The sequence below is a fragment of the Epargyreus clarus genome, unplaced genomic scaffold (assembly GCF_041222505.1).
Source record: "Epargyreus clarus isolate Ecla_fem2 unplaced genomic scaffold, WU_Ecla_fem_2.2 ptg000035l, whole genome shotgun sequence".
NCBI classification, from domain to species: domain Eukaryota; kingdom Metazoa; phylum Arthropoda; class Insecta; order Lepidoptera; family Hesperiidae; genus Epargyreus; species Epargyreus clarus.
In genome coordinates this window covers 201,341-215,375 of record NW_027332240.1, presented here as the reverse complement: position 1 = coordinate 215,375, position 14,035 = coordinate 201,341, and the positions used below count along the sequence as shown (strand labels likewise).

At 38.8% G+C, this 14,035-nt stretch overlaps 1 protein-coding gene across 1 annotated transcript in view; it reads right to left on the bottom strand.

Moving 5' to 3' along the window:
- Window positions 1-367: 367 nt before the first annotated feature.
- LOC140756395 (terminal nucleotidyltransferase 4B) overlaps window positions 368-14,035 on the bottom strand; it is a 38,077-nt gene continuing 24,409 nt past the window's right edge. The window contains exons 3-9 of the mRNA XM_073091871.1: window positions 10,416-10,555; window positions 8,666-8,728; window positions 5,638-5,925; window positions 4,811-4,915; window positions 4,027-4,245; window positions 3,311-3,527; window positions 368-2,949 (exon numbers count right to left, since the gene is read on the bottom strand). Of these exons, the coding sequence (XP_072947972.1) occupies window positions 2,687-2,949; window positions 3,311-3,527; window positions 4,027-4,245; window positions 4,811-4,915; window positions 5,638-5,925; window positions 8,666-8,728; window positions 10,416-10,555 (1,295 nt within the window). The 3' untranslated portion in view covers window positions 368-2,686. The remainder of the gene's footprint in view (window positions 2,950-3,310; window positions 3,528-4,026; window positions 4,246-4,810; window positions 4,916-5,637; window positions 5,926-8,665; window positions 8,729-10,415; window positions 10,556-14,035) is intronic.

The window sequence follows — 14,035 nt, the reverse complement described above, 5'->3', positions numbered from 1 at the left end:
ACAATTGAAGAGACTATCTGTGCTTTCAAATTTAATTATTTTCTAAGCCCATAAGTTTCTTTCGCACATTTGATTTTAATAGTCTCTATCCATAAAAGCTAATCTTTAGAATATCTAAATCAATCTTGATAGGACTTTCACATACAGATAGAGAAGATGACAGAAAGTGGCACAGTATACGATACATTTTACGATGATATTTCAACAACAACAAATTTACATGAACTACACAATGACTTAAACTTGTAAAGGTAAATTGTTTTTATTTACATGAAGCATACTTTAATTAAGATGACACACCTCACGAACTTCAATTTAATGTGTAGTAAGTAGAATAATTTTAAAATTAAAGTCAAAATCAAAGTTGTATTTCGAGACCTTGTTATATGTGAATATTACCAAAAAATTTAACAATCTACATCGATTAGTGCAATGAAACTTATTTTAATCTGCTGCAAGTTTTGGATATCAATGATTTTTTATATTAAATTGATTCTATTCTAATGCTAGTATTCTTGGGACTACTATATCAAAGCCTAGTATGTACGAATCTTACTGAAGCCTTTAACCGGAGAATATTTATGTATTTGTTTAACATAAACTCTATGTATGATGACTGAATACTGCTCCATCCGCTCTACCTGGTTTATTACATAATTTCTAAGAACCACAATCATCCTCAATGAAATGTACACAGCTTAGACATGTAAAATTATTTGGAACAATTTACAACATTTTGAACATCCCCTTTTGTATAAAACAGTGAACCAACTTAACATTCTATACTCTTATGAATCATCTAGCTGTAGATAGAAAATTACTAAAAATCCATTAATGTACTCTAATATGCCAATTCAACCCGTTAATCAGTCCAGTTTTAACGCTAAGGTCGAAATCGAACGACTAACTTTAGTCCTAGACTATGCGGTAACACAACCTTATTTTCAAATGTAAAATATATTTCCAGTTACAGTATATATGATACATAGTAAGGCAATGAAGCGTTGTCTTAACAGTGATAAATATCCAACAGTTTTGAGACTTTGGTAAGTAACAACTGTACTATGGTGACTGTTAATTCAATGTTGACCATTTTAGAACAAGCAAACAAATAGTCCACCTGATGGTAAGTGGCTATTGCCGCGAATGGACTCCTATTATCAATCCCAGATAGAATTGGCGTTCTATTAATTAACTTGAAACTTGATTAACTTGAAACGTCTGAAATGTCTCTCCCATACCACACCCTTCAAACCAGAACACAGCAGCTTAACACCACTGTCATAAGGTAGATATTACCATTGTGTCTGCTACAAAATTCTGTTTAAAAAACTTTTAATCTAATACCCATTGCAATACTCCATAGCAATGCTTGTATGCCAACAGTTCCAATTATACGAACAGTCACCAATTTAGCCTTAGAAGACAGTTTTGAATACAAAGTGGAAAACGTCAATATTTAGTTACAAAAGTCTCAAACTCTCCATGTACCAACGCGTAACGGACCGTCTAGTTACAGTAACTACTCTTAAATCACAATATCTCCGTCAGTTTGTATGAGAAACTCACTATCAGTCTATTTTATTGCTGTTCACTTGTGGTTCGCAACTTATCTTTATAAAAATGTACCCTACGAGTACCGTGTTTATGCTCTGAACTGCAATGGTCCACATATACCACAACATTTACCACTATAGACAACAAGTTTGTGTAACTCTTATGTCTCTGATACCGGTTATTACTGGTTATAAGTGGTTGAGGACCATTGACCACAAAGCCCCTAAAAATGGCGTCTAAACTACATTGTTGTAATCACAATTTGAATTCGAAGTTATGCTTCTTTGACATTTGTAACAACAAATCAGTTTACATTTTGCGTGGAACGGAGTTGCGCGCCGATGTAACACATAATTTATTTGTATTTACTTTCATCTATTGTGTTTGCTCAGTTAAATTTATTTCAATGCGTAAAAAAATATTCTATGAATTACGCCAAAGAAGTATAACTTTTTATGTGCGTACATAAGTACACAAACGTTTTTTAAAGCCACATCACACTCGTGTGTTACAATGTCGCACTGGTTACACATACAATAGGGCCAACCTAACAAAATCTCTGTTAACCTACCATAGATAAATGATTTTAACATTATTTTTCTCATATTTTTAGATTATTGAGTTTTCTTCTATTTTTGGTTTTATATGTAGCTTCAAACTATGCTATGTTACTCTGGTTTATATACATAACACTTGTCATACATACCCAACACAGTTAAACACTCTCATCATAACTTAACATACAATATAGTAGCAACTCGCCAAAGCATTTACAGCTCATGCTTAACATTTTTATACACATCTCCCTTTACTTACACTCACGACACGTCTCTTAACCGATTATTGAAAATATTTTACTGATATTAAATAATATACACACCGTTAAGTCATCAGTAGGATTAAAGTTTGAATCGCGAGCGCTACGTTGCTATCAGTTCATTATTACACTGAAACGCTCGAGATACACTTACAGCTAGCAAACAGTATCGTGTTGTACTATACTTATTCCGACAGCAGTCTAATAAATTCACTCGCACCCGCCACGTGTCACAGATCACTGGTCACCGCACACTACGCACCGGCCGCGGCACTAGCAGTCGGTCCGGCGGCGCGGCGCGGGCGGTCGGTATCATCGCTGCGGCGGCTGCGCGAACTGCCGCCGCTTCTTGTGGCGCTCGCCGCCGCCGCGGTACGCGCGCGACGGCGGCGAGCCGTTGTACCGCCGCTGCTTCGAGCTGAACGAGCGCGCGCGGTTCTTGCCGTCGCCGCCGCCGCCGCCACCACCGCCGCCGCCTCCGCCACCACCGCCGCCGTTGTTGTTGTTGTTGTTATTATTGTTGTTGTTGTTGTTCCCTGTGCTCGTCGGCCCGCCGTAGCGCTGTTGCATCACTCCTAAAACAAACACAACGATTATAGATATGTTCTAGTTATATACCGTCCAGAAACCATGTAAACACCTGTATTATGCAATAAATACTCTTAGAAGCATTTTGTCGTTCATAAAATATATTTCTATAATCAATCAAGCAATTGACGTATCCGTTATTATTAATCAATCCAAGATCCAAATTTGACAATTTCCGCGTACAAGACATAGTTTTTTTATCTTTGGTAAAAAAAAGAATTATAATATATTTTTATTAATAATATTTATAAATAATGGGCAATATTATAATCAATGGTTGCCTGCAGGTATGTTGTGTGAAAATGATTGCAATACCTGAAGATATTTTGTTTGCAATGGTTGCAATACCTGATGGTATGTTATTGAAGTCGGAGTTGCTAGTGATGTGGTGTATGATGAGAGACTGGTGCGCGGAGACGCGGCGCGGCGTGGGCGAGGAGCACTGCAACGCGGACAGCGGCGGCGGCGACGTCGGCCGCGCGCCCGGCACACCCTCCCCGCCCGCCGCGCCGCCCGCCGGACCCACCGCCGGACCGCCGGCGCCAGAACCGCTGTCTGACCACTCCTGGGAAACACAATTTAATACATTACTTTAAGTTGTAACTGGCAAATATACTTATCGAAGTATTGTTTGTACAATGAAGGTTGGTTTTCGCTAGGATGGTGAATAAAAGTAAAAATAATACTTTCCTCATTCATTAATTTTCTTTACATAGTTAAAATCAATATTTTATGAATATATGTATTACAAAAATATAAATAAACGAATAATTAATCCGTTTCCTTTGGGAAGTCACTTACAAGAGTATAATGCCGGAAAGTACTGCGAAAACAACAGATGCATCTGTATCACATCTGATGTAACGACTTAAATTTTCTACTTTAACACACCTTTTATAATATAGTATTAATATGAAACATGTTGAGAAAACTTCTACAGCGTGATTCAGGATACTTGTGACGCCATTTCTTGACGAATACTGTGAAATCGCCAAATTTATATTTGCGTCTATTCCTCTGTACTCGGCGAGCACTAGTGGTCGTGGCAGCGTGTGTCAGCGTACCGGGTCACTGTCGGAGGGCTCCGGGCTGGGCTCGGGGCTGGCGCGGCGCAGCGGGAAGAAGTACGGCTGGAAGGTGTCGCGCACCCAGCGGCGGTACTGCAGCACGTGGTCCGTGACGCGCACCACGCGGCCGAGCGCGCTGTGCCGCGCCGCCAGCGCACACGCCGCGCTCTGCGGACCCACCGCCTGCTGCAGGATTATGTAGCCGTAGTCGAACGCCTGCCGAACACAACACAATACAATATTTAAAGACAGATTTAAAGTATAATTTGTTTATTTCTTTTTTAGCAACGAGAGATCTCCCGCCGGGCTAGGTGATCATGCCAGGGGAGCGGCCGTGCTCCGACAGTCTCAGTTAGGACAGGAGCCTGTATACAGAGTATTTTTTTTAAATAAGCCTTCAGTCTGCAAAACTGCATCATTAGTTTTTTTTAATATCTTTTTCCCTAGCAGGGAATCGAACGAGTTCATTTTGAAAAAATACATCCTCTTTATTAATCCACTAGGTATCTGATAGTGTCACTTATAAAGACCAAATTATAGGAAATAATGTTATGTGACAAACTGAAGGAAAAGCCTCAATTTTAAGTTTAGAGATTGGGCCCTGAAGGCCCATTTGATAAATTCACCCTGTATATGCAGGATGTTGAGAAAACTTCAATAGCGTGATTCAGAATTTTCGTGACGCCATCTCTTGACTACCGACATAACCACTACACCCCGCAGATTATAATGGTCATAAAATTATATTTATTTGCGTTTTAATGAACTATCATTAAATTACCTGTTTAACTTGCAACGCGCCGTAGCTGGAGCGGCCGATGTCGTTGCCGGCGGTCAGCGGGTCCTCTATGCACAGCAGCGACGGTCGGTGGCCGTCGTTCATCTCCTACAACATCGTTATTATTATAGTCCGCGCCAAACTGCTAGTCCGCTCTGACGTTGTTGCGCGCAGGTTTAGTTAGCTTATACTCCGTAACGTAAGGGCATACTAACGCAGCTATATAACCGTGGACGAGAGCGGGAGAAGGGTCCCGCGCTGTCTTCGTCCCACTAATATCTACAATTTGCTATTCGACGCGACTCGTTTCTATATTCAGAGCGGACTAGCAGTTTGGTGCGGACTATACTCATACTCATACATTATACATTCGGTAATACGGTAAACAAGGAAATTACCGTGCATGCAAATAAGCACATGAACTTAGATTATATTTATTTGAAAGTAGATGTTTTTGTACTCGTACATAAATTTGACCGTTCTTGAAATTTACATACTAAAAATAGCTTGATTTGTTTAACAGATTTCAAGAGAAACAAATATACATGTAATTTCATTAAATAAAGGTTGTAATGCAAAATAATAGCATTTTTATTTGTGTAGCGAGAAACTTATTTGGAACATACATATTTAATTACATTGAAACAGACAATTTTATAGCCTCCATTTATGTGTGAGTGACAGACATAATATACAAAAAACATTATTTTTACACATAGCATTATTGAACCAAGTCCTACATACTCACGTACACCACACATAAATACATACACACAAACAAATTCATTAATTCCTCATCATTCCCTCATTAATTCAGACCTGCAACTCACCTTCTGTATATCGTCCTTGGAGACGTACGAGCCGCCGTTCTTCACACGTATCGCTGTCTTTACGTAGTTGAACTTCCTGCCGTAGAGCTCGAAGAACTCTATCAGCAGCACGCCGAGGTTGTGCGGCTGGCGGAGGCGCTCGGGCCGCGGGTGCAGCTGCAGGAAGCTGATGCACATCAGGATGAGGGAGTACGACGAGATGCCGCCCGTGAACACCTCGTTCAGGTCGCGCTGCAGCAGGAACTGCTTCAGGACCATCACGAGACGCGAGAGCACCGGGTACTTCTCCTGGAAGTGAATGAGTCAATTGATGATTCGTTCATTTTGACGCTATTGTGAATTGTACTGAAGAAATGCCCTGCGTTTCTTATTTTTTAATAAGTGGAAATTAGGAATATTCTTATGTAAATTAGATTGCACTTTATTTGAAGGTCACTAATCTACCTGTGGTTAACCACAGACGCGTTGCTAGCTCGCTACCACTGAGGACTAAGTAGGAACGCCTCGTACAAGTGTCTTTTGCGTACCACACCCTTCAAAACATAACACAACAGCACTTGACACTGCTATTACGAGGGTACGTTTTTAAGTTCGCGGAATGAGGGACAAGGAGCGAAAATAAAATGTCAAAATTATTTTTCTTTTTCTACATATTCTCCTGCAAGACGAATGCATTTTTCAGATCTTTGTATTAACTTATTTAAACCCTCATAAAAAAATGTTTTGTCCTTGTCGGAAAAATACGAGGAAATTGCGTCCTTTACTTCTTCGTCTGTAGAAAATTTCTTTCCACGAAGCTCTTTTTTCATTTTTGGAAAGAGATAATAATCGCTGGGAGCCAGGTCTGGACTATAGGGTGGGTGATTTAAAATATCAAAGCCCACCTTATGCAGGGCAGCCAGTGCAATACGGCTCTTGTGTACGGGCGCATTGTCGTGCAACAGCAGGACACCTCTGGATAATTTTCCTCGTCTTTTTTCTTTGATGGCTTCTTTTAACCGCTCCAAGATTGTTGCGTAATATTCTCCGGTTATAGAGACACCTTTATCTTTGTAATCTATTAACGAAATTCCTTCTGCATCCCAAAAGACTGTCGCCATGAGTTTGCCGGCCGATTGTGACACCTTAAACTTTTTAGGAGGTGCTGTACCCTTTTTATGCCACTGCATGGAGTCTTGTTTAGACTCAGGTTCATAATGGTGAACCCAAGTTTCATCTCCAGTAACAATTCGATTCAGTACAATATCCTTATCTTCTCCACAGAGGTTCAAAAACGCACGGGAACATTCAACGCGCTGTTGTTTCTGAGGCGGCGTGAGCATTCTCGGCACCCACCGCGCGCTGACCTTAGTCATGCCAACATGGTCATGCAGAATTTTAAAAATGGTTGTATCCGATACTCCAACAAGCTCTGCAAGCTGTTTCTTCTTTAGCCGAGCATCTTCCAGTACTAATTTTTCGACTTCCGCTATCGTTTCCGGAATGGTCACCTCAACAGACCGTCCTGGTCGTGGGTCGTCTTCAAGTGAATCCCTGCCTTGCTTAAAAAGGTTGTTCCACTTGTAAACCATCGTTTTTCCAGGGCAAGAGTCCCCGTAAACCGATGACATCTCTTCCATTATGATTTGCACAGACTTTCCTTGCTTGGTAAGGAACTTTATAACGGCGCGATGCTCGATTTTCTCCATACTTCCAATTTTCTTCCGGATTGAGTTGTTTAATTGTCGATAGTTTTAAAACTAATGATGCAATTGTGATAAAACTTTATATTTATACTATTTATGAGTCACTTAACACGTACCGCCCTTAACGAGCCCGCTATCCCCCCTCCAACCCTGCCATTCCGCGGACTTAAAAACGCACCCTCGTATAAGTCAGAAATAGGTGTCATGTAACCTCCAGAGTAGAACCACGAAGGATTTTATCACCAAATGATATTTACCAAGCGTATATCGTAGGAGCATGTCGCAAAAAACCTGCATTTGCAAACCACAATCCCTGATCACACGGCGTCATGTCATATCTAAGTAGATATCATAATATCATCAGTATTGTGTATAATAGGAACGTGGCGAACAAAAATGATGTAACCGCGGTATTTATACAAGTGCACGCAGGCACGCCAAGGCCCCGCCATCACGGATAGGCAACAGTGCGAAAAAATTCTCCACAGGACTGATAGAACATCTTTACCATTGATGCTGTAAGTTACGTTTATAATAAAGCCAGTAATTAATGAATCATATAAAGAAGACTGAAAAAAACAACTTAAGAACTAGACGGGAAAGATGTGGTTTTGGTAAGTTAAATAATAATTATTTGATCGTAATCAGATTCAATTTAATTAAAGCACATAGGAATTTTATTTTGAAGGTCGCTAAACTTGCGTGTGTGTACGGGACAGGCGTTCGCTCCAGACGTCCTGGGAGCTGCCGCGTACGATCGCCCCGTGCGACCGCGCCCTAGTAAGTCCGCTGCGGCGTAAGCGCGGACGACATTCATTATTTACTTTAATTTACTCTTGGCGTAAAAGAAAAGCTTCCTCAAGAGCTCACATTTAGCATAGCTTGTACTGTGCACATAATCATATTATAACAAAAGAAAATCTGCTGCTTGTTGCTCCAAAAGCTTTATAAATTGACAAAATACAATAAAGGTAGAGTAATATGGAGTACAGATAAAAGCTAATAACCTAATAAAAACTATCAGTAGTATATAATATTATAGTAAAAAACTAAAGATCACGGTAAAATCGCACAAGTAAAATCATTCATCCTCATGATCCTTATGAGGAGAATGGGAAAAAAATAATCGGTTCTTGATAATTGTTCAACATTTTGAATTAATCTGACCGTTCAAAATGGCTTTAAATCAAAAATACATACATAATTATATACCTACACACATACAGGTCAGTAACAACATATGGTACATATACATAACGTAATCGCGAGTAGGACGATACACGCGTCACACGCATAAGTCATACGAAGATGAGCAATAATTGGCATCAGCTTCGTCCACCGACCTTAAAGTGCTTGATGAGCTCCGCGCTCTTCACCCCGCTGCTCATGTTGAACGAGATGTCCACCTGACAAACAACAACAATTAGATGAGTAAATAAATAGTAGAATATATGTATTTTATATAGTAATTGTGTGGTATGAAGTAGCCCCAGCTCCATATATATGCTCGTTAGGGTGTCCTATGCATAAATTTTGTGGTGAAAAGATGTGTGTTATGGACATATAATTAGCTGACAAATACTGTAACATATTTATTCTTTGGTAATTGTATGGTATAAAGTAGCTCCAGCTCTATATGCTCGTTAGTTGTCTTTGTGTATGAATTTTTATATGATGTGTGTTTTGGAGTTCCTTTCGCCGCTTCTCCTTAATAACGAAACACCTTTAGAAGTGTTGGTAGATTATACTGATTGAAAAATAATTTTGTAAGGACTGTGCAGACGAGCATGCAGTCCACCTGATGGTAAGTGGCCACTGCCGCCCATAGACATCGGTAATCAACCCCAGATAGGATTAGATTCATACTTCAGTCCCGGCCACTGATGCGCCGCTATGCCCGAGGACTAAGCTGGAACGCCTCGGAAAAGTATGCCTCCCTTACCACCAAACCGCTCTCACTCTGAGGACGACCCATGCCCAGCAGTGAGATAGTAACTTATGTTTACCACATCCTTAAGTGATAAAGTTCATAGATTAACATATCCATAGTGTTTTGTTCTGAAATTCACAGCGCAAATACCATCCAACCTCATAACGATTGCATGATAACAGTATAACCGACGACAAAAACAAAATATTCTGATCCGAGCGTTATTTATAAAATTAACTGAACATGCCATATATGGAAGTCAGGAGACGGAATTAGCGTATGCGGCGAGGCGTGCTGGAGTGTTTTGTTTTTATTGCAATGATTCAGCGCCGTCGACATTATAAGGGTCCCGTGCGCGCAGGCTAAATACTAAGCCCCGATCAACAAGTCTCTTCTGTCTGTTTGTCTGATCGTCTGTCTGTCTTATTCTATCTCTAGAACCGCAATAGATAATCGATTTTTTTTTACACAAAATGTAATATTGTTGCTATAACAACAAATATAAAAACATTAAAAATAAAATGTGTCCATAATGGCCATACAAAAAATATTTTTAAGCAATTTTTAAGTTTAAGTTTTTTTCTTCAGTTTAAATTATTGAGCCATAATAGCTAGATAGTTTAATTTTTACAATGCATGCGTACTCCTGTGGTTACTATGATAATAAATACTACAAATAAAATATAAATAGAAATTTAGTCATACGGAACCCTCCGTGTGCGATTTCGACCCGCACTTTGCCAATTATGACATTCAGTGTTTCTGACATTGTTTTTCAAGTTGGACGAGGCATGCATCTGAGATATTTTAATGTTGGACATTTATTTGAAAGCTTACGCACTAATAATCGCCTTTTAATTGTGGCACAGTTATTCATAATTGTGTAATTTTGTCACTATGCCGAAACATAATTTTGTTGTTTTCTATGTATGTATGTATGTATGTATCTTTAGTCGGTCCCTCAATGCCTGCGGATCGTGACCTCTTTATGTATAAATAATTAAAGATAATTAAACAATAAAACTCATCCATTGGTATTTCTAACAAATTATTCGTCAATATCGGAGGAAATATCCCGCAAAATATAACCACATTTTGGAAATTTATTATTTAGATTGAAGTTGAAATCCAGCAGTAAACTTAAGTTGTAACTTAAGTCTCACCTTAACATCGGAGTACTTGTCGGTCATCTTGACAATGGGCACGGTGGCCTTCTCCAGCACCTTGATGCTCTCCTTCTCCGCGATGTCCTGCACCACCAGCTCGCGCTCCAGCGTCCACAGCGGCAACTTCTCCCATTGACCTGCGGCAAGGACGGAAACCTTTACTTAAGATCCTTCAGTATATAATAGTGTTCATCTATAGTACTACTAGTAAAGGTCTTTGGTACTGCGAAAAAAATAGATATTCACAACAACAGCCAAATTATTTTAAAAAGGTTTTTTGAAGCTTGAATCAACTAACGTACACGATATCATTATTATATATCATTATCCTTTAGGCAAATAAACGATTTAGTTTGATTTGAGATTAGCGTTTACGAACATAGTAATAACCCGCCGGATAATCGGACTTTCCCTTATTGTATATTTTTGGAAACAGTACTACCGACCTTGACATACACACGTGACTATTGAATGTACTGCATAGAAAGAGAATGCGTCCCCTCTACTTCTTAACATAACAATATCCAGGGTATAGGCGTAACAACTTAAAATGAGCTGTAGACTTTCGTACCATTTCATAACGAAATAGGCCAGGTACACGGTCCCGACACAATTTACTGTCAAATTGTTTCCATTCGACAGTGAGTCATACTAATGACGACTTCCTCGGCTATTCCATTCAAATATATTTGTGACAGAATTAGGTCTACAGTCCACAGCGTGTTAGTGTGCGAATGGCCTAGACAAGGTCGGAGTTGATTGTTCAACAGCTTTTCGTTTAAGTGCAAAGTTTAAGGAGAGTGAAGGGGGGACTGTATGTAATATTTTTCGATTATAAGATTGAATTGGTATGTAGTGGTCACTGCCTACCACGACCATCTGTAACCGATTATAGAAGAGGATTTCTACCCTAAGCTGATAGTCACCAGATGCCGTCAGATGCGTTGCCTGAGAACTGACTGACTCCTGAACTAATATGCTCGACTCATATGTAACTCATATGTATGTGTATGGCGTGACAATGTTTAAATAGAGTTCTAAAAATGACATCACATCTACTACAAAATTCATGATTATATTTCATATTAAGTTATTAAAAAACATTACATGTTGCAACTGCGTCATAAAAGTGAGAGGAGCCTCATAAATGTGACAATGTCTGATGTGACCAAGTTGTATTTTAACCAGAACTATTGAGTCCTGTAATTGGCAACATGTCTAAGATATTAAATCACCTTATACCTACATACTATTTAGTCATCTAATGTAACATTACGAGCATCATTGACATCATCAACCTATTGTTGCCCCACTGATCAGACAGGAGATGATTTGAGACACAGTGCACTACGATATCAAGTTTAGTATTTTAAAAAGTAGGTTTTTTTTTCATTCACACTCGTACCCCTTCACTAGGATTCCTTATGACGTGTGTACAATGGACACACAAATAGACATAAACACCCAAACCAGGAAAAAACATCTAAATTTACTGCTTAGATTTCTTCCCCGCTGCGACAAACGGGTCGTTTATTTCGAAAAACCCTTAGAACCTCGATTTGAACCCCAGACTATTATAGGTAATTACGTGTACTGCAAGCATTATTTGTGTAGTGATGCGATTGTTTAGCAATTTGTACAGTTCCATTCAAACGAGTGATTCAATAATATGTTAATGAGAGTTTCCTCATTCGCCTGACTCATTTCATTCAGTCACTCTGCATTTATATAATTCTTGTCATGATTTGATTCGTTTTATACTTTGATAAGTTAAATAGAAAGATACTTCACGCTTTGACATTGAATGAAGCCACAAAAGGATGATTTTATCATTTATTGTTTGAATTCTTGACAAATAAAAAACTTTTTTGAGAAAAATTACAAATAAATAACAAATACTACGTAATATGCGTAATAAATTAATAAGTATTCCAATTTTAGGAACATTTTAGAACGCAACAATTTCAATTCTCATAACTGGTTACCTATACTTTCTCATTAGGAGTGATCAATCTATATATTTTACTCATCTAAGGTTTTATATTTGGTGTTTCAAAGATTAACGCAGCATTTTATACAGATGTCTATGTCTGTTCTCTTCGAGTAAGGGAAAGCAAAGAGAATAATTGAATGTGGGCGAGTCAAATATTTAGACCATTGAACGGGAGTCGTTGAACTGCAGCTCATTTGCAATTTGAACGGCTTTCGGCTCACATAAATTTGTATAAAATCCATTTTACTCTTTGCTTGCAATCTTAATCAAATTCATACCGATGGCACATTTTAAGATACCGTAACAGATGCGATATCTATTTAAAAATGCAAATAAAAATGAGATCTATGAACGTCGGCGCAATACTGAGCTGAACTACAATCCACACGTATTTATTATATTCAGTTAACTATGTCTAATTGCTTTTTATGAGTTACGGAAAGATTTAGCCATCTCGTAATGAGTTGCGGGAAATCATCACACTCGCGGCAAATCATCACATTTTTAAGCATCACCTGTTTTTCTATCTGTCGTGCAATGTGCTACCAGATCATACGGCGGACCCATTGATAACAGTGATTTTCTAATTAATTGGATTTAAGGCCGAATTGTCGTTATTTTTTTTATAACAGTTTAAACCACTGAAAATATTTTTACATGAGCGCATGAAAAATGTGAATGCAATTCTTTAGTAACCTTATCAAGGATGAAATAAACTTCAGCATTCAACAATTCCGTTCGCATTGAATGAGTCATGCAGTAATGACCGTTACCTCGTTCACCACAATTATTTCATTCATTCTTGCGTGTTTGGGCTCCACTGTGTAATGTTACGTTTTGTTTGTTCGCTGTGCCAAGTTCGGCCTTGACAAGGCCATGAGTACGAGTGACAAACTCGAATAACCAAGAAATGACAAATATTTCAGTAAAAACTATATGTCACGGAAACTTGTTTTTATGGAAACAGTAAACGAGAATGTAACGCGCCTCGTGTAGTGTAGTGTACCACAGCCTTTAAATTAGAACTCGGCACCGCATCATTGCTGCTAGTAAAAATAGGTGTACCGGGGATATCCTTTAAACAACTATATAGCTCTATCACATTCGAGTTTATATATTTTACGACAAAATAGAGAAACATTTTTGACAATTGATCATATTTTATTTCTACAAATCCTCTCTATGAAAATTTCTACAAATCCTACTTATGCTAAGTTGAGCCAATTGTCGATTGTATGTGTACTGTTGGATAACGTATGTCACCTAAGTTTTTACACTACGAATATCATCCCTTACAAAAATTAGAATACCAACATGAATAACGTCAAAGTGTACACGTACATAGGTGTATTAGCTATTACAGGGCCAGCGAGGCCGTTTAACCGTGCGACTCGTCTGTCAGGCGCGCGGTATAAATAGATCGCGACTGAGAAATAAACAACGATCGCATTGGGCCATTCGATACGTTATTAACGAGACCGAGAGGACGGGACCTACCTCGACGGACACGCGCTCAGCGATCATAATGTCGATCATTACGTACCGACACTCGTAACCACATTCCAACTTAATAATATTATAATGACATGTTATGCACTTTTTGATTGCAATTCAATGCAACAAG